Here is a 22242-nt window from a genome sequence, read left to right as displayed (position 1 = left end):
CTGGTTGTTTCATGTAAACTTCCTTGTCAAGATCACCATTTAAAAAGGCTGTTTTCACATCCATTTGGTGAATAACCAGATTGTGGATACTTGCCAAGGCAACCAACAATCTAATAGTAGAAATACGTGCAACTGGAGTATACGTATCAAAATAGTCAATACCGGGTTTTTGTCTAAAACCTTGAATGACTAACCGGGCTTTGAATTTGTCAATAGTCCCATTAACATTCATTTTCTTTTTGAAAATCCATTTGCAACCAAGAGGTTTAGAACCCGGAGGCAAATCAGACAACACCCATGTGTTGTTCTCTGACATTTCATCATCAATTGCTTCCTTCCAAAAGGCACTATCACGAGACTCCATGGCCTCTTGATAAGTCTCAGGATCATCTTCAATACTATATCAATAAGAGTATTCAAGACTAATTTCATCCCTTGAACCTTCCACCAAGTACAGTTGGAAGTCGGATCCGAAAATTTTCACAATATTGCCTCTTTTGCTTTTACGAAGCTCTTGTGGTTCTTGCACATTACCACCATCTTGACTTTCTGAATTTTCCTCTTTAGGAGCACCAAAAGTCAGATCCTTAGGCCTTTGAATTGATGAAAACCGCATCTCATCAAAAATTGCATCTCGTGATTCGATAACAGTGTTAACCGAAATCGAATCATTAGGTTCTATTACATAAAACCTATATGCCTTGGAATGTTCAGCATATCCAATGAATATGCAATCAATTCCACGTTCTCCCAAATTCTTCTTTTTGGGCTCGGTGAGTTTTACAACTGCCTGACATCCCCAAACCCGAAAATAACTCAAATTCGACTTTTTCTTGAACCATTCATATGGGACTGTTTTGTTCCTTTTATTTGGAACCCTATTTAACAAATAGCAGGCCGTTAACATGGCCTCTCCCCAGAATCCTTCACTCAATCCCGAGTAAGATAGCATCAAGTTTACCATTTCCTTTAAAAATCGATTTTTGTGTTCAGCAATGCCATTCTGTTGAGGCGTGTAAGGTGCCGTGGTCTCATGAATGATACCCACTGATTGGAAGTATATGGGATCCATATATTCACCTCCCCTATCAGTCCTGAGACATTTAACCGGAATGCCCAATTGCAATTCCACCTCGGTTTTGTATATTTTGAATTTATCTAAGGATTCATCTTTAGAGTGCAACAAATACACATAGCAAAACCGAGTGCAGTCATCAATAAAAGTGACTACATACTTTTTATTCCCCAAAGAAGAAGTGGAATGAAAATCACACAGGTCACTGTGTACAAGTTCTAAAACAGCTGAATTTCTAGTGACACTAGGAAAGGGCTGTTTTGTCACTTTTGTAAGCATGCATGTTTTACATTTATCAGATGTCATATCAAAGGCTGGAATTAATCCATCTTTTGACATCTCATGCATCCTTCTAAAGTTGACATGACCTAATCTTACATGCCAAAGCATAGATTTATCAACATTAGAAGCAGAAGATACAAATGCAGAATTCTGAACAGATAATAATTTGTCAACAATATTTAAACGAAACATTCTATTATTTAAATATCCAAAGCCAACAAACATTCCACCCTTAGACAAAACAAATTTATCCGACTCAATAACTTGTTTAAAACCATCAGAATTCAAACAATCAGAGCTAACAAGATTCTTGCGAATATTGGGAACAAACAAAACATCAAATAATCTAATTGTCTTTCCAGAAGTAAATTCAAGACACACGACACCAAAACCACAAATAGGAATAAATGAATTGTCTCCCATTTTCAGCACCGACCCATCTTCAAGCGGAGTTAATGTTTCAAACACCCGTTTATCCTTGCATACATGGTTCGTTGCTCCAGAGTCGATCCACCAAGCAACATCATCATCCTGCACATAGAATGATTCAGGGATAAATGAAACATAATAAACATAATTCTGATTAGAATTATCAAAGTTAGTCAAAAACTGACCTCCTTTAACTTGGGCCGAAGACCCGTTCACTTTCCCATTGGCTCCACTGTTTCCAGCACCATTGTTGCCCAAATTCACACGACAATCACGCTTGCAATGCCCAACTTGATTGCACCTCCAACAAACCAAATCCTTTCTCTTTTTGTTGGAGTTGCTTGGGACATGTTCCTGCTTACGTTTGCCATGTCCTTTGTGGTTCTGGTTCCTTGGTTTGTTTTCAACCATATTAACCGAGGGCTGTCCAGGTTCAACTTTTCCTTTGGGTTTTTCAGATTTGTCACTTTCCTTCGCACGAAGAGATTCTTCAATACGAATGTGACTAGCAAGTTGAACCAATGACAGTTCCTCCTTTTGATGTTTCAAGTTATGTTTGAAGTCTTTCCAGGACGGAGGCAGTTTGTCAATGATAGTGGACACAGCTATGGATTCATCCATATTCATTTTGTGCAGTTTAAACTGTCCATATATGCCAAGGAGTTCATTGTACTGTTCAGTGACAGACCTTGAATCTTCCATCTTATAATTATTAAAGTCACTAACCAGAAACTTCTTGCTAGAAGCATCCTCAGTAATGTATTTCAGTTCAAGGGTATCCCACAACTCCTTGGCACACAAGGCTTCACTATGGATATAAAATAAAGCATCAGACATACCGTTCAGAATGTGACCTTTGCAGATGTAGTCATCATTGTCCCACTTCTGTCTCTTTCTCGTCTCTTCAGCCGTCTCAACAACACCTTCCTCAGGCTCTGCTGGTCTTGGAGTAGTCAGCACATATGCTGCTTTCAGAGTAGTCAGCATGAAGTGCATCTTCTTCTTCCAAGGCCTGAAGTCGACACCTTCGAACTTCTCCAGTTTGGCAAATTTGGTAGTCATCTCGCAGATTGAGTCACCCATCTCCAGAAACAGAATATCAGTTCGAATGTTGGGAAGTTTAGGGTTTGTGGTGGAGATCTGGATACCAACTTGGATCGTGATATCACTTTCTGAACTGATATTTCTACCCTATGCATGGGTTACATGAAATTCAGCCTAGGATAATCCAAGTGGACACTTACGTTTCTAGGCACAGAAAACGCAAGCCAATATGCTAAAGATTCTGTGAATGTGGGATGAAAACGAGAGCTAAAAACGTAACCCTCTTCTGGAAAGGAAGAGGTGTTTATATACTAAACACGATTAGGGTTTCATTAGAGTCGGGCCGTCATTAGTTGCTTTGGAAACAAGTAATATTAATCCGGATTAGGGTTACCAAAACTAACGAGTTTCGTTAGTTTTACGATAATTACCCTCAAGAAATTGAGTTTTTCCATTATGTTCCCACATGCAAAATTCGTTGAGGTTTTGGGGCGCTGCCCCTGGACCCCATCCAGGGGCTCTGCCCCTTGGACCCCGCTAGGGGCGCTGCCCCTAGACCCCGCCAAAGGGGCGCCTCCCCTTTGGAAACCCCGGACCCGGGGGCGCTGCCCCCGGACCCCCGACTAGTCGTCGAACCGGCTTCTGACTCGATCTTATACATGCGTGCACTCCGCACAACCCCATACATATATTAGAGTACAAATCATGAAGCCCCTTAGCTCACATGTTAATTCCAGTTACTTAAAATGACATGATGACACTAAAATCACCAACATGAATCGCGTCTCTTCATTCCTCGCTGACATTCAAGTACCATCTCATCTCTGCATCTCTACAGTACCAATTCGACTTCTAAATCCATATTTGATTTGTGTTATTTTGTGTTTTATCTTTAACTGTGATGATATTGGGAGGGATTTGTGTTATCTTTGAATAATTTTATGATATAATACTTCCAAAAAAACATAGAAGTGACCAAAAAAGCAACGCATTCCTGATTTTTTCTTTAGCTAATACATCCTAATTCGTCTTAAATTTTGTAGGCCTGCATCTCAGGACTCTTTAATTCCTTCTATTTTTGTGTGTTTTATGATTGATGTTGAAATAAAACAAATTCTTCTCTGATTTCAAATACGAAGATGACAAGTTTCTGATTCTATCCACGTTATTTTTGATTTTGGGAAGTAAGGGGATGTTTGAAGATGATTAATTCATTTAATTGTATTTGTACTTTTACATGCATATGAAGTGTTTGATATAATGCTTGAATGAAATCAATGCTTTTTATTTGACAAGATGAGTAAGAAACAAACAAATTCCAGTTATTGTGACATTTGAAAACCAATTCCAGTTATGTAGACATACGACAATCACCTTTGTGTATTTCTGATTATAATCTGTCATTTTGTTGATATGTTAATTAGGCTTTTAGTTTGGAACCTCATGGAATTTATTGTTTCATTGTATTATGTTGGGGTTGTAGAGTTATTTGTTTTTATATCTCTTGGTTTTGATCTCAAGCATGTTTCTCCTAGTTCCCTCAATGCTCCAAAACTCAAAATTTGTTGCTATTCTAGGTGGTTAGAACTTAGAAGCTTTTGCTGGATGATAGTCAATGGCTTGGTCTTGCTTGTAATTGTAATTGTAATTGTTTTTTAATCCTCAATGGTATCTCGGTGTAGTTGAGATAGTCAAAATTCCCTATATGTTGTAGTGTTAATGATTAATATCAAAGAAAAAGGAAGAACATATATTTGGCTTTCCAGAACACTTCTTTCTAATTTCTTTAAATTTGTGAGTTGTTGTCTAATTTTTTATGGAGATAATGAATTATGTTTGGATTTAGGTGCTTAGGCATTTTATTGGCCATTTCACGGATAAAATCTTGTCATTCCACTCAGACCTATAGTTTGCAAATGGGTTTCATAACATTAAAGATGGATATAGGAATTAAAAAAAAAGTTAATCAATGATAAAAAAAAATTGTTGGTTTGAGTTGTAGTGTTCTAATATTTTTTTTATTTTTATTTTTATTTTACTTTTTTTTTGTGTGTGTGTGTATTAATGTTACTGACATAAATAGAGGTTACTACATAATTTAAAAATAAACGACATGGTTCCATTTTCTATAAATGAATAATTGTATTATATGCATTTGAAGTTTTTTTTTTGGTTAGAATTGTAAATGTTAATTTTTCTCACATCCATTCACCAACCATACTAAATAACAGTGGATCAGGCCTTTTAATGATTTAGACCTCTTGATGGTTCAACATTGAATCATTAAGTTTCTACCAAACAGTCCCTAAGTTATTTTGTCACTTTGTTTAATTACCCCCAATGTTTCCTTCTTTTAATAGACACATACACCAACCAAGTTTATTCCCCCAAAATTTCATAAACGTTAAACCCATTTTCTATTTCTTTGTCTTCATCGTTGTTTAACTAATGGATTTCATCTTCTTAATGTCTTGCTCAGAAAATAATAACGGCTGAGATGTAATTACCTTTCTCTTGGTTTTACCTTGATTTAATTCTAATGATTATGTTTAAGTCACTTTGTCGTTACTGTTTATGTTACTTCGTTTGAATGAATAGAAATATTTCTGAATTAAAATGAAAAGTGAAAGTAAATATACATGATCTTTTTTATTCGCAAATGGGCCTTTACTATTACAGTATATCTAATCTAGCTGTTTTTCTGGACGCCTCTCTTAGATTTTAAGATCAGATCTGGTAAATCTGTTTCTTACTCTAGCATGGCAATCAGCTACACTGATTAAAAGTCTTGTTGTTCTCATTACATTGTCAAATCAACATTTTGTTCTTTTTACATATTTAGTCAAAAACTTCATTTTTTTTATACCAAGTACTGTAGACAAATCGACTATAATAAATAATCGATAACTTCAAGATCGAAGTATAAAACCCAAATATCACGATAGCGATTCAACGGAATATAAAACTATTTGAATAATCAACCAAGAATAAATCGAACGATAAAAAGAAAAAACATGCGATATTTACGTGGAAACCCAAATCGGGAAAAACCACGGGCGGAGGAAGCCGAGAACCAATTTACTATAATATTCAGTGTTTACAGAGATAGAGGAAAGAAAAACAAATATATCAAATATATATTTGTATGAATATGAGAGAAAAATGAAGATGTAATTTGAGTTGTGTTGTTTTTTAATAAGCTTGGTTTCATTTCCTTTTATAGGCAAATGAATGTATGAATTCAATTGTCTATTACCATCCAAGCTTGACAAACATGCTACCATCCATTCTTGACAAACATGCTACCACCCATTCTTGACAAATTAAAACCACATGTGTAGAATGGTATTCTAGAAATCATCCAATGTTGAAGTTTGAAGGAAACTTCTACAATCTCCACCTTGACTTCAAATGAGACAGGATGAAAAAACTTTAACTTGCACAATGATCATGCAAAACAGTTTATCAACAGCTCATCATACTCCAAATCTCTATAAGAATCTGCAAACACCATATGAGAAAAAATTGATTTCGAAAAGTAAATATACTTCCTCCACCACGAGCCTATCAGGCTCAAATGCGATCTGAAACACCCACCAAATCCAAACATGCTTTGAATTTGGCTATTGGAAGACTTTTAGTGAACATATCAGCAGGATTATCATTGGTGCTGATCTTGTTTACTGTAATATCGCCTTTAGCAATAACATCTCTGATGAAGTGATAGCGAACATCAATATGCTTCGTTCGATCATGGAACATTTGATCCTTCGTCAGAAATATTGCACTTTGATTGTCACAAAAAACAGTGTTAACAGATAACTTGTTTGAAAGCTCACCTATCAACCGTTTCAACCAGAGGGCTTCCTTCACTGCTTCCGTAGCAGCCATGTATTCGGCTTCAGTGGTGGATAACGCTACAGTAGATTGTAACTGCGCTTTCCAGCTAACTGCGCAATCACCCAAAGTAAACACGTACCCTGTAATCGATCGTCTTTTATCCAAGTCCTTTGCATAATCGGAATCCACATAACCAAGTACTCCATTATCGGTTTTTCCAAACCGCAGACATAAAGAGGAAGTACCTCGCAAGTAGCGAAAAATCCATTTAACAGCAACCCAATGCTCCTTTCCTGGATTCGCCATGTATCTGCTCACCATGCTTACCGCATATGACAAATCTGGACGTGTACAAATCATAGCATACATAAGAGATCCTACAGCGCTGGAGTATGGTACCTTTGCCATGTATGCTATATCTTCTTCGGTGGTAGGACTTAAGGCGGATGATAGCTTGAAGTGGGCTGTGAAAGGAGTGCTGACTTCTTTTGCATCATGCATATTGAAACGGTGCAGAACCTTCTCAATGTAGCTTTGTTGAGAAAGGTATAGAGTTCTTGCACTACGGTCTCGCACTATTTCCATTCCTAGAATTTTCTTGGCAGCACCCAAGTCCTTCATATCGAACTCAGCATTCAACTGGTCTTTTATCTTTTGAATCTCCTTTATATTCTTCGCTGAAATTAACATGTCATCCACGTATAAAAGTAGATAGACCATTGAACCATCGTCACACTTTTTGTAGTAAACGCAGCTGTCGTAGGTGCACCTTTTCAGCTTGTGACTGGTCATAAATGAGTCAAACCTTTTATACCATTGTCGAGGAGATTGCTTGAGGCCATAAAGAGACTTCTTCAATTTGCACACGTAGCTTTCCTTGCCAGGAGCTACAAAACCTTCAGGTTGTTGCATATATATCTCTTCCTCAAGCACACCATTTAAGAATGCTGTAGTAACATCAAGTTGCTCTAATTCATAGTCATGAGAGGCAACTAATCCCAACAAGACACGTATTGACGTGTGTTTCACAACCGGAGAGAAAATGTCGGTATAATCGATACCTGGGATTTGACTGTAGCCTTTGGCTACCAAACGAGCTTTATATCTTGGTTTGTCACCAGGGTGGATAGCCTCCTTCAACTTGTAGACCCATTTGCACTTAACTGTCTTCTTACCCTTTGGAGCTGGAACGAGATCCCATGTGCCATTTTTCTGAAGAGATTCCATCTCCTCGTGCATGGCAACCATCCACTTATTAGAATGTTTGGATTGAATGGCCTCGTTGTAGCTTGTGGGCTCCAGAACAGACTCAACTTCATTGGCAACTGTAAGTGCATAAGCGACAGAATTGGCTTGAACATATCTCTTTGGAGGTACAATCTGTCTACGAGGTCTATCTCTTGCAATGGAGGGACTGTGAGGTTGGCTTGGAGCTTCGGCTGGCTCATGAGAAGAGGAATGTTGATTATTCGAGGGTTGAGAAACCTCGACACCTTCATGAGACTGATCCTCGAAAGATGAATTTAAAGGAAACTCCACCTCCACTCGAACTTTGTCTTTTTCCGAATTTTCATTTTCTCTGGTCTGAATGTTGGAGACAGGATGAAGCATGGCCTTTTCATCGAAGGTCACATCTTTAGATGTCAAAACCTTGCTTAGCTCCGGGCTCCATAATTTGAACCCTTTAACACCTGTCGGATATCCGAGAAAGACGCATTTAATTGCCCTCGGTTCCAATTTACCGTTATCAACTCGGGCATATGCTGGACATCCAAATGGAATCAATTTCGTGTAATCAGCAGGTTGGCCGGACCAAAGCTCAAATGGGGTCTTCTTTTGAATAGCACGAGAAGGGGAACAGTTGATAATGTAGCATGCGGTTGAAGCGGCCTCGGCCCAAAAAGACTTCGGCAACTTCGAATGAGATAGCATGCATCGGACCTTCTCCATGATGGTGCGGTTCATACGTTCCGCTACGCCGTTCTGCTGTGGTGTATGAACTACGGTGCGATGCCTCGTAATTCCTTCCCTACGGCAATAGGAGTTGAATTCTTCAGAACAAAATTCCAGTCCATTATCAGTACGAAGGTATTTCACTTCAAAACCTGATTGCTTTTCAACCAATACTTTCCAATCTCTAAAAGTTTGGAATACTTCTCCCTTTGACTTCAAGAAGAACGACCATACCTTTCTTGAGAAATCGTCAATGATCGTGAGCATATAAGAGGCTCCACCTTTCGATGTAACCTTCGCTGGTCCCCATAAATCAGAGTGTATGTAGTCAAGTGGCCCTTTCGTCGTATGTTTGCCACTGATAAAACTCACTCGCTTCTGCTTTCCAAATACACAATCTTCACAGAATTCAAGTTCGATTGATTTGTGCTCCCCGAGCAACCCCCTTCGACTTAGTTCATTCATACCATGGTATGACATGTGAGCGAGCCTGAGGTGCCATAGACGAGAGTGATCAGCGTTGGAGAGGGATTTAGAACATACCGAGACTTCGCCGGATATAACTTGCCCATCCATAATGTAAAGGTTTGCGGATTTTCTAACTCCTCGGATGACCACAGAACCTTCCTTGAAAATATGGAGTTTCCCGTCTTTGCCAACAAACTCGTAACCTTTCTTCTCGAAAGTACCGAGACTTAGTAAATTTCGCCTAAGACCTGATACGTGCTTCACATCTTGAATCGTTCGAACAACGCCATCGAACATGCGGAACCTGAGTGTACCCCGTCCAATAATACGACACGAAGTGTCGTTACCCATTAGAACGTGGCCTTCGTTAACCTTTTCATATGAATGAAAAACGCTTCGGTTGGAGCTCATATGAAAAGTACACGCTGAATCAAGTACCCACTCACTCGTGGTCATTAAACCGTAGTCTGAAACGGATAGAAGCTCGCCATCGGAACCAGTTTCGGCAACATCGGCTTCAACGGTGTTATAGGTTGTTTTTCCCTTTGCGATTGCCTTTGCTTTCTCCTTGTTCTTTAACTTGAAACATTCATCGATCAGATGTCCCTTCTTGTGGAAATAATTGCAATACTTGCGATTGGCTTTGGACTTAGATCTAGATCGGTTTTGTGAAGAGCTACCTCTCTCGTTAGGTCTCCCTCTGATGTTGAGACCTTCGGCTTTAGAATCGCTGCTACTGTTCCCAACTATCAGCTTCATCTTTTCCTTTGAATCAAGAGCAGTCATTACCTCGTCAAGGACAAGAGTGTCCCGAGAATAGATAATGGTGTCACGAAAGTGATCGTAGGAGTCTGGGAGAGAAGATAATAAAAATAACGCCAAGTCTTCATCTTCGTATTTGACGTCCATATTCTCCAGATTTCCTACAAGCTCTTTAAAGGTAGAGAGGTGATCAGACAAAGAACTACCTTCACCCATCTTTAGGTTAAAAAGTCGTTGCTTCAAGTGTAGCTTGTTGGGCAAGCTTTTCGTCATAAGTAGCTGCTCGAGTTTTAGCCAGAGAGCCGCTGCGGATGTCTCTTTCAACACATCTTGGAGAACGTCGTTAGAAAGATGCAGACGGATCTGCGACGACGCCTTCAGATCTTTCATCTCCTTTTCCTCAGTCGACCAAGTTGCCGGCATTTTCTCCATTCCTAATAGTGCTTTGTGGAGATCCATTTGGATCAACACATCTTTCATCTTTACTTGCCAGAGAGGGAATCTTGTGTTTCTGTCAAGTAAAAGAATATCGTACTTCATCGATGACATGGTTGAAAATAGTTTTTTACGAATCGTTATCGGAAAACCCGGATAGCTCTGATACCAATTGTAGACAAATCGACTACAATAAATAATCGATAACTTCAAGATCGAAGTATAAAACCCAAATATCACGATAGCGATTCAACGGAATATAAAACTATTTGAATAATCAACCAAGAATAAATCGAACGATAAAAAGAAAAAACACGCGATATTTACGTGGAAACCCAAATCGGGAAAAACCATGGGCGGAGGAAGCCGAGAACCAATTTACTATAATATTCAGTGTTTACAGAGATAGAGGAAAGAAAAACAAATATATCAAATATATATTTGTATGAATATGAGAGAAAAATGAAGATGTAATTTGAGGTGTGTTGTTTTTTAATAAGCTTGGTTTCATTTTTTTTATAGGCAAATGAATGTATGAATTCAATTGTCTATTACCATCCAAGCTTGACAAACATGCTACCATCCATTCTTGACAAACATGCTACCACCCATTCTTGACAAATTAAAACCACATGTGTAGAATGGTATTCTAGAAATCATCCAATGTTGAAGTTTGAAGGAAACTTCCACAAGTACGTTACATTATATTGTGCAAGGACAATGATATGACCAAACATCTTTTATGGTTCCATGTTTATTAACTATTCATTCATTTATATATAACAATTAATGGTGTACTAGTGCTGTTGCCTCTTTTATATTGGTTTATGTGAGAATTGAAAAGAAAAAATTAATTTGTTTAACATAGTACCAATGCTAGGGAGGTCTAGAAAGTGTGGTTGTTCATTCTTTAAATTTGTAGATGTAAAACATTTTAGTATAGACTGATTAATAAAAAGAATTGCATTCGATTGTTTTTCAAAATATATAAATTGCAAGTTTGTTAGTGCTACCCTCTTATTTTAGAGTCACTACTAGTGTAGCACTTTTTACAAAAAAAAGTTGGTTATTTTTAACAATGTAGGAGACCATGGATCAAAGAAGAAACCGACCAACTTGGATTGTTTCTAACTAGTTTATGACTTAATTAATTGAAGTGAGATAAGTTCATTTCATAGTCATTAAATTCTTGGACCCAAATGATATCATATCACTGGACTCATTGAGATCTACTATATTTGATTCCATCAGTTCATTTTTAGGGACTCGTTTCATATAACTTGAGGATTGAAATCTATCACAAGATGGGAAAAGATATAAATCATAAATACAAATTTCCAAGACTTGTAAGTCTTTAAATGTCTAATTTGGGGGAAGCTGTTTCAATTCATCTTTAATCTGTCTTACATTTTCATAGAAATTACGTATGATAGGCCCCACACAAATAGACCACACAAATTGTGAATTTTTCAACTTCACAATTGAGACTATATAAAACCCTCATGAGGGGCAGTTTGTATATGCATCACTACTAAGTTTGTATATGCATCACTACTAAAAAAAAATCATCAAGATTTTATTAACATTAATACATAATGAATCCTTGTGTTTTTATAATTTTCCCACTTCTCTTACTAGGCCTTGAGACTACAACTTCCAACCACATGGGAAGAGGAGGAGATGATAATGTTGTTATGAAAAAGTGTTCCGATAAGGAGAGACGTGCTCTTCTTGATTTCAAAGCTCGCCTCCTAGACCCCGATGAAACTCTCTCTACATGGAGATCTGAAGAAGAAGAAGATTGTTGTAACTGGAGTGGAGTCACATGCAACAACCAAACAGGTCGTGTCATCAAGCTAAGTATTATCTCTGGTGGCCTTGAAGGTGAGGTCAGCAATTCTTTGCTTAACTTAAGCTACCTGACTCATCTTGATCTTGTCGATAATTCTTTTCATGGAATTATTCCCACGTTCATTGGTTCCATGACTCGTTTAAGGCACCTTGACCTTGGTTTGAATCATTTTAATGGAACCATTCCCAGGTTCATTTGCTCCATGACCAAATTAAGGTACCTCAACCTTGGCAATAATGATCTTAACGGAACCATTCCCAGATGCATTGGTTCCTTGACAGAATTAAGGCACCTTGACCTTTCTGGTAACTCTTTTTATGGAATCATTCCTCCAGAGTTTGGAAATCTCACCAACTTGCAATACCTTTACCTTGGAGTTGTTGGCAGATGTAGAGTTGAGAACCTACAGTGGTTATCTCATCTCTCTCATTTGGAGCTACTTCAAATGGATGGGATTTCTCTAGCCAAACAAAATCATTGGGTAGAGGTGATTCTGAGTCTCCGAAAACTATCTTCATTAAGCTTAAGGGGATGTGAGCTGTCACAGGTCATGTATCCATATTCTTCTTCATTTCTCAACTCTTCTTCTTCATCTATTGAATTCCTGTCTCTTGAAAACAACAATCTGACCTCATCCATGTACCATTGGTTGTACCCATTAACCGGCAATAAACTTCGTGCTCTCTATCTCTCTAGCAACATGTTAGATGGGATACCCAAATATCTTGGTAACCTCTCTAGTTTGGAATATTTTGCATTTGATAACAACTCTGCTGTTGTCAATTTTCCTGATTTTCTCAACAACTTGTCGTCTGGATGCACATCGCTTACATTACATGAGTTGTCTGCTGTACATAACCGATTTATAGGGACACTCTCCAATGAGACCCTATCATTGAAAAATCTTGCCACTCTTGATATGAGCTCTTGCAATCTAGGGCCTCACTTCCCCAGATGGATTCAAACTCTGAAAAATCTTTCGTATCTTGATATTGCCAATAATGAAATTTCAGACACAATTCCTTTGGGGTTTTGGGACATGTGGCCTTCTGAATTAACATATCTCAATCTCTCTTCCAACAACATCAGCGGGAAAGCACCAGATTTATCATCAAATTTTGGCAACAATTCTATCATAGATTTGAGTTCCAACAGATTTTATGGTCCAATAACAAACGTCTCTTCCACTGTGGCATTACTAGATCTTTCTAGAAACAAATTCTCTGGTGGAATCTCCTTCTTATGCCAAATTGTCCATGGGTTTTTACTTGTTCTTGACCTCTCCCATAATCTTCTAAGCGGAACACTTCCAGACTGTTTGTGGCATTTCAAAGAATTAAAAATCTTAATCTAGAAGACAACAATCTATCTGGAAGGCTTCCTACCTCTGTTGGATCTTTGATAAAATTAGAGGTATTGTATTTGTACAAGAACAACTTATCTGGAGAATTGCCATTGTCTTTAAAGAATTGCACAAGGTTAAGTTTTTTGAATTTGGAGGCCAACAAGTTTTCTGGTAACGTGCCTGTTTGGATTGGGGAAAACTTATCAAGGTTGCATGTTCTTATCCTGAAATCAAACAACTTCTTCGGAACCATCCCTTTACAGTTATGTCAGTTAGCTAATCTTCAAATTCTGCATTTGTCACTGAACAATCTCCATGGACCCATCCCCTCGTGTTTGGATAATCTTACAAACATGGTTCAAGAAGGTTCATTAGCAACACATAATGTGCATTCCTATTCAATTGAATGGTTTTCCTCAGTAGCTGGTATTTATTTTGTACTTCTTAATAAGTATGTTGACCATGCAATGATGGAGTGGAAAGGATATGAACGCGAACTCACCAGTACTCTGAGATTGTTAAAGAGCATTGACTTGTCAAGCAACAACTTAACAGGACAAATCCCATATGAAGTTACCAAGATCTATGGACTACGTGCACTCAACTTGTCAAAGAATGGTCTACATGCAGAGATTCCTGAAAAAATTGGTCAACTGAAACAACTTGAAACATTGGATTTATCTAGAAACAACTTGTCTGGAGAGATGCCATTAAGCATGTCTGGTATGAATTTTTTAAATCATCTAGACGTGTCATATAATAGCTTGTCAGGGAGAATTCCATCCAGCACTCAACTGCAGTCTATTGATCCTTCAAGATACATTGGAAACACAGGACTATATGGACCTCCCCTTACCAAAAAATGTCATGGAGATGATGAATCAGAAGTAGCACATGTCATTGGTGAGACTGAGGATGGTGGGGAAGACACAGATGAAGTTTGGGGGTGGTTTTTTATTGGTGGAGGCACTGGTTTTGTTACTGGATTCTGGACTGCATATGGTGCTTTACTTCTCAACCGTCGTGGGAGACATGCTTTTTTTCATTTTTATGATAGATGCAAAGATTTGGTTTATGTGAAAGTGATGGTTTTCTTTGCAAATCTGCAAAGGGTTGAAGAACATAGATAGTCTAGTAATTAAATCATGCTTCACTTGTATTTGACTGGTGTTTTTATGTCCCCAGTATCAATAAAATTGCCACCGACAACAAGGGTTGCCATTTTCCAGCTTTGTGATCAACTAAGGCAACCTGAAAACATTGTATTTTAAATCTAGTTAATTAATGTTGTATTTGTTTTTAGTACACAATTTTATAGGACAATTCTTAATGTAGGTTATCTGTGGAATTGATGCTGAAAGATGGTCCATCCATATACACTTGTTACTCACATGATTTAATTTGTGGGTAATTTACAAAAGATTGGTTAAACTGGACTAATAGATCGATAAACAAAGAACATGAACTCTAAATTTGGGATTTTCAGTTTAGACTTTCTATGAAAGCAGGATTTGGTTATATACTAGAATAATTATGTCTTTTTGATTGAATTTAATTGTCATACATTAGGTTTAATACGGAGCTCCTTTAATTAGAGTATATATCATACAGATTATGAGGTTAAGATGTCTTTCTATGTATTTTCTCAAATTAAACTTTATGTTATAAGGTAAGAATGTTTACTAAAAAAATATATCCAAATTCCAAGTAACAATTACATATCTGATTAGATAGCCGTCATTCTAGTTATTATACCCTAAATGTTATTATTATTATTATTATTTTCCTTTTTATATGATATAAGTTTTTAATTTACAAAATAATCACAAAAACAATAATCTTAAAATGGTTGATTTTACAATTTAATCCATCATAGTCAATGTTTTAAAAACTGGATCGGTCATCTTAGTTGTTCGATGGTAAAACAGTCGGACCGGTCTAAAAACCCAGATGAAATCATTCTTATTTATAACTAAATATAAAATTATAAAAAAGGTACAAAATATAAAAATAACCTCTTTGTTTATAAGAAGAGGTTATTTTATAAGAAGAGTCCTCTTTACATATTGTTTTATAAGAAGAGTCCTCTTTACATATTTCTAAATAATATAATGTGATTAATATAATTATAAAAAAGCATGTTAAGAGAGATCAAAGGGCATGTGTAGCATTCATTTTGGTGGATAGCTGTGTGTCCCACATTGACTCAACGAAGAAAGAAGTGCACAAAAACCGTATTCCCGGACCAAAAAAACCAAAACCTGTCTAAAAAAAGACTGAACCTTTTCGAGACCGGTCTTGGTCTGTTAATGTGAATATGATATTTGTTTCGGTCTTGGGCGTTGAGATTATAAAACGAATTGTCTACCTCAAAAGGAAAATCAATCAAAATGGAGTGATTAAACCCATAGAAGAAAAACGCGCAAACAAAAAACTACAATGGTATTATTCGTACAGTAACATACATACAAAAAAAATACTACTTCAAGAAAAGGTGTATACATATAAACCAGTAAATCCAAGATAATCAAGCAATCATGACCCAATCCTCAATATTTAGATAAAATAAAAGCAATAACCAACAAAAAAAAATTACAAATTGTCATCGAAATTAATTGGTTTGAACTGATAAAAATATATTTAGAAATGGAGGTAGACTTACTTGACAAAATCATTGCCCATAATCATTATAAAGAGTTTTTAACATTTTTTTTTTGAAATAGGCCGGTACAATTACATGGTTGTTTTTTTTTGGTAGGCGGTGGTAGTTTATTCTTTGCATGCTCCCATATTTTCTGTTGTTATGTAATTGTAATCATTCAGTAAGTATGGGGCTTGCATTTAATGGGCCCTAACGCATTTGCCTAGCAAAACAGGCTACACTGTTTGTGGGCCAATTTGTCTTACTGTTTTTTGGTTCGATGAATTTCAAGCTACAAGGCACCGGTGAGAGTGAACTTATGAAGGTGAAACAGAAGTAGTAGCAGGCAAAAGAGAAATCAGCACTTAAAAATCCCCAATTCAAGCTTACTATTGATCATAGCTCATATCTTCTCCAAGATCTGGTACCATGTTTCTTATCATTACATTGTTGAATCACCATTGCATTCTTTTTACATTATTGGTCAACACTACATTCTTTTCTACCAAATACATTCTGATTGTTCATATTCTGCAACGTTCATAACATGATTTAATTTTATAGGTAATAAAGATGTAATTAAAATGTTTAAATGTTTAGTATAGATGGTTAATAAAAAGAATTCATTTATTTTTTCTAAAATAGTTAGATTATGATCTAGTTGATTATTATCTCTAGATTGAATATAACCTTTAGGAATTATCTCCTAGATTAGGGTTATCCTTTTTGAACTAAGATTAATTTTAATTTCCATAAGTATTTATGTTTTGTAGCTTAGAAATTTCTGGAGATTGTTTGCTAAAAGCTTTTGTAATTGGCTTTTTTTTTCTAAGTGCAAGAAATAGCAATGTACTTTGGTATCAATAAATGCATGTTGATTTGGTAATTGTGTTTGTAATCGTGTTTTTGTCCCAAAGAAAAGAAATAGCAATGTATTTTGGTATTTCTTGTATTTAAGGTTCTTTAGCTCAAAATAACTAGAAAGTAAGCTACCATTTCTTGTAAAATATGACTATTTAATTTCAAAGTCTCATATATTTACATAATGATCAATAAATGCATGTTGATTGATTAATTGTATTTGTCATTGTGTCAATGTTCCAAGTGCAAGGAATAGCAATGTACATTGGTTTTTTGTCCCTGGTCTAAAAATAAAAATGTACTTTTGGCATCTATAAATGCATGTTGATTTGGTAATTGTGTTTATGTCCCAAGTGAAAAAAAATATCAATATACTTTTGGTATTTCTTGTATTTAAGTGCAGAAAATAGCAATGTACTTTGGTAGTTTTTGTTTATTCAGGGAAACCACCAAGTGATGCTCAAGGAGGAAACGAGGGGAGTGAAGATGGTGGTTCGTCGAATTACTTTGTGTTTTGTTAGACTTGTTATGACATAAATTAATAACACTTTTATTGTTTGTTTTGGTATTTGTTTGAAATTATAACACTTTGGTACTTAATTGGATGTTGTTATGTATTTTTTTTTTCTGCAATCAGAATGTGAAACAGAAGCAGAAGCAGTGTTGTCCGTGACATAAATTAATTGTGTGTCTCCGGTAATAGTCATTTTTTTTAATTAAGCTCTTTTCAGGTGCAGAAAAACCGATACGTAACGACATTAATCGTTGAATTCCTACTGCAGTGTAGAGGCGCCGGTGATTGTGAAACAGAAGCAGAAGCAGTCAAAGAGGAATCAACACTAAAAGCCCCAAATTCAAGGGTATTGTTGATAATATTGATAGCAAGTCTCTCGTTCGAAAATCCGATATTATCTTTCTCAAATTTTATGTTTTACGTAGAATTAGAGCCTGCCTTCCGAAATTCCTGAAGAATAACTTATGCTAATTGGTCAATTGATGCTATTTGAGGCTCTTAATTTGATTTGTTGTTGTATATTCCACTTTATAACGATTATAGATCTCATGATCATTTTCATTTAGCTATAAGAGAATGAATCTAATCTAGCTGTTTTTCTCAGCGCTCTTCTCTTACATTTTAAGATCGAATCCAATATTGAGATCAGATCAGGTTAGTCTGTCTAGAGCCTTTCTTCTCACTCAGCTACACAAGCCATTAAAAGTCTTGTTGTTCTTATTTATTGAATCATCATTTTATTCTTTTTACATTAATAGTCAACACGCCATTCTTTTCTACCAAATACATTCTGGGATGTTCATTATCTGCAAGGACAATGATATGACTAAACATCTTTAACAATGATATGACTAAACATCTTTTATGGTTGCATGTTTCTGAAATATCCCTTCATTTTTATATAAGAATTAACGGTGTACTTGTGGTGTTCGCTATTTTATATTGTTTTGGTGTGAAAAGAAAAATGTAATTTGTTTAACATAGTACCAATGCTAGGGAAGTCTAAAAGTGTGGTCGTCTATTCTTTAATTTTGTAACTAATCCCAAACATTTTAATCTAGACTGATTAATAAAAATAATTCATTCAATTATTTTTCAAAAAGTATATATTGCAATTTGCAAGTTTGTTACCGTCTTGTTTTAGAATCACTACTAGTGTAGCACTTTTTACAAAATAAATAAATAAATAAATAAATAATTATTTTTAACAATGTAGGAGACCATGGATCAAAGTTGAAATGGACCAACACTTGGATTGTTTCTAACAAGTTTACGATTTAATTAATTGAAGTGAGATAAGTTCATGTCATAGTCATTAAATTCTTGGACCCAATCATATCAATGTTCTCATTTATATCTACTATATTTGATTTCATCGGTTTGTTTTTAGGGACTCATTTCATATAACTAGTTGATCGAAACTATCTCAAGATGGGAAAAGATATAATTCATAACTACAAATTTCCAAGACTTGTAAGTCTTTAAATGTCTAAATTGGGGAAATCCGTTTCAATTCATCTTTAATTTGTCTTTACTTTTTCATAGAAATTACGTATCACAATTGAGGTTTTTGATTTGAATAGGCCACCTGTTTGAGGTTGTTGATTTGAATCTTTTGTCTTCACAATTGAGACTATATAAACCCTCATGAGGGGCCGTTTGAATATGAATCACTACCAAAAAAAAAAATATCACCAAGATTTGCATTAGCATAATGAATACTTGTGTTTTTATCATTTTCTCACTTCTCTTGCTATGCCTTGAGAGTATAACTTCCAACCAATTGGTAGCAGCGGGAGGAGGAGATGATAATGGTGTTAGGAACAAGTGTTCCGATAAGGAGAGACGTGCTCTTTTTGATTTCAAAGCTCGCCTCCAAGACCCGGATGAAACTCTCTCTACATGGAGATCTGAAGAAAAAGAAGATTGTTGTAACTGGAGTGGAGTCACGTGCAACAACCAAACTGGTCGTGTCATTGTGCTAAATATTAGTTCTGGTGGCCTTGAAGGCGAGATAAGCAATTCTTTGCTTAACTTAAGCTACCTGACTCATCTTGATCTCTTCTCTAATTCTTTTCATGGAATTATTCCCACGTTCATTGGTTTCATGACTCGTTTAAGGTACCTTCACCTTGGTTCGAATCATTTGAATGGAACCATTCCCATGTCCATTGGTTCCTTGAGAAAATTAAGGCACCTTGACCTTTCGGATAACTCTCATTGTGGTATCATCCCTCTAGAGTTTGGAAACCTCACAAACTTGCAAGTGCTTAATCGTGGATCCCTTGGAAAGTCTATAGTTTGGAACCTAGAGTGGTTATCTCATCTTTCTCATTTAGAGGCACTTGAAATGGATGGGATTTCTCTAGCCAAAAAAAATTATTGGATAGATGTGATTTTGCGTCTCCAGAAACTAATCTCTTTAAGTTTAGATGGATGTGAGGTCTCACATGTCGTGTATCCATATTCTTCTTCATTTCTCAACTCTTCTTCTTCATCTATTGAATCCCTTATTCTCAGCAACAACAATCTGACCACATCCATGTATCTTTGGTTGTTCCGATTAACAAGCAATAAGCTCCGCATTCTTGATCTCTCCGGGAACATATTAGATGGGATACCCAAATATCTAGGTAACCTCTGTAATTTGGAACGTTTGTATTTCTATAACAACTTTGATGTTGTCAAATTTCCTGATTTTCTCAACAACTTGTCTGGATGCACATCGCTTACATTACAAGGGTTGCATGTTGGACATAACCGATTGATAGGGACACTCTCTAATGAGACCTTAAGATTTAAAAATCTTTCCATTCTTGGTATGAAATCTTGCAATCTAGGGCCTCACTTCCCCAGATGGATTCAAACTCTGAAAAATCTTTCCTATCTTGATATTGCCAATAATAGAATTTCAGACACAATTGCTCTAGGGTTTTGGGACATGTGGCCTTCTCAATTAACATATCTGAATCTCTCTTCCAATAACATCAGCGGGAAAGCACCAGATTTATCATCAAAGTGTGGCTACATTTCAATGATAGATTTGAGTTCCAACATATTTTATGGCCCAATAACAAATGTCTCTTCCACTCTGACATCACTGCATCTTTCTAGAAACAAATTCTATGGTGGAATCTCCTTCTTATGCCAAATTGACCAGGGGTTTTTAGTTGTTCTTGATCTCTCCCATAATTTTCTAAGCGGACAAATTCCAGACTGTTTGTGGCATTTCAAAGAACTAAAAATTCTTAATCTAGAACACAACAATCTATCTGGAAGGCTTCCTACCTCTGTTGGATCTTTGATTAAACTTGAGTCATTGGATCTATACAAGAACAATTTCTCCGGAGAATTGCCTCTGTCTTTAAAGAGTTGCACGAGCTTATACTCATTAAATTTGGGGGCCAACAAGTTTTCTGGTAATGTGCCTCTTTGGATTGGGGAGAACTTACTGAAGTTGTATGTTCTTATCCTAAGATCAAACAACTTCTTGGGGACCATCCCTTTACAATTATGTCAACTTGAAGGTATTCGAATTCTAGATTTGTCAGTGAACAATCTCCATGGAACAATCCCCTCGTGTTTGGATAATCTTAAAAGCATGGTTCAAGAAGGATTTCTACCTACACATAATGTGCATTCCTATACACTTAAATTGTTTTATTCTGGAGGTTATCACTATGGTGAACATGATGATAAGTATTTTGACCATGCAATGATTGAGTGGAAAGGATACGAACGTGAACTCATCAGTACTCTGGGATTGTTGAAGAGCATTGACTTGTCAAGCAACAACTTAACAGGGCCAATTCCATATGAAGTTACCAAGCTCTATGGACTTCATGCACTCAACTTGTCAAAGAATAGTCTACTTGGAGAGATTCCTGAAACAATTGGTCAAATGAAACAACTTGAAACTTTGGATTTATCTAGAAACAACTTGCCTGGAAAGATGCCATCAAGCATGTCTAGTATGAATTTTTTGAATCATCTAGACGTGCCATATAATAGCTTGTCAGGGAGAATTCCATCCAGCACTCAACTGCAGTCTATTGAAGCTTCAAGATACTATGGAAACCCGAGACTAGGTGGACCTCCCCTTACCAAAAACTGTCATGGAGATGATGAATCAGAAGTACCACATGTCATTGGTGAGAGTGAGGATCGTGGGGAAGATATGGATGAACTTTGGGGGTGGTTCTATATTGGTGGGGGCACTGGTTTTGTTACTGGATTTTGGATTGCATGTGGTGCTCTACTTCTCAATCATCGTGGGAGACATGCTTTTTTTCATTTTTATGATAGCTTCAAAGATTTGGTTTATGTGAAGGTGATGGTGTTCTTTGCAAATCTGCAAAGGGTTGAACATAGATAGTCTTGTAATTAAATCATGCTTCACTTGTATTTCACATGAGTTTTTATGTCCTCAATATCAATAAAACCGCCACCAACACCATGGGTGGCCGTTCTCCAGCTGTGTACTCAACTAAGGCAACCTGAAAACTTTATATTTTAAATCTAGTTAATTAATGTTGTATTTGTTTTTAATAAACAATTTTATAGGAGAATTGTCAATGTAGGTTATCCGTGGAATTGATGTTAAAAGATGGTCCATCCATATACACTTGTTACTTACATGCTTTAGTTTGTGGGTTGTTTACAAAAATTGCTTAAACTGAACTAACATACACAAAGAACATGAACTCTAAATTTAGGATTTTCAGTTTAGACTTTCTATGAA

General features: G+C 36.4%; 2 protein-coding genes across 2 annotated transcripts; both read left to right on the top strand.

Moving 5' to 3' along the window:
* Positions 1-11952: 11952 nt before the first annotated feature.
* Positions 11953-14615, top strand: LOC145121802 (receptor-like protein EIX1). The gene is made up of 2 exons (XM_079057503.1): positions 11953-13456; positions 13498-14615. The coding sequence occupies exons 1-2, from the start codon at positions 11953-11955 to the stop codon at positions 14613-14615; spliced, it is 2622 nt and encodes an 873-aa protein (XP_078913629.1).
* Positions 14616-19215: 4600 nt separating this feature from the next.
* On the top strand, positions 19216-21876 carry LOC145121801 (receptor-like protein EIX2). The gene has a single exon (XM_079057502.1). The coding sequence runs from the start codon at positions 19216-19218 to the stop codon at positions 21874-21876; it is 2661 nt and encodes an 886-aa protein (XP_078913628.1).
* Positions 21877-22242: the final 366 nt, after the last annotated feature.

Source organism: Lactuca virosa, chromosome 6 (assembly GCF_052849685.1).
Source record: "Lactuca virosa cultivar CGN04683 chromosome 6, Lactuca_virosa_CGN04683_v6, whole genome shotgun sequence".
Taxonomy (NCBI): Eukaryota; Viridiplantae; Streptophyta; class Magnoliopsida; order Asterales; family Asteraceae; genus Lactuca; species Lactuca virosa.
The sequence above is the reverse complement of the archived record's forward strand: the minus strand, read 5'-3'. Positions and strand labels throughout refer to the sequence as shown.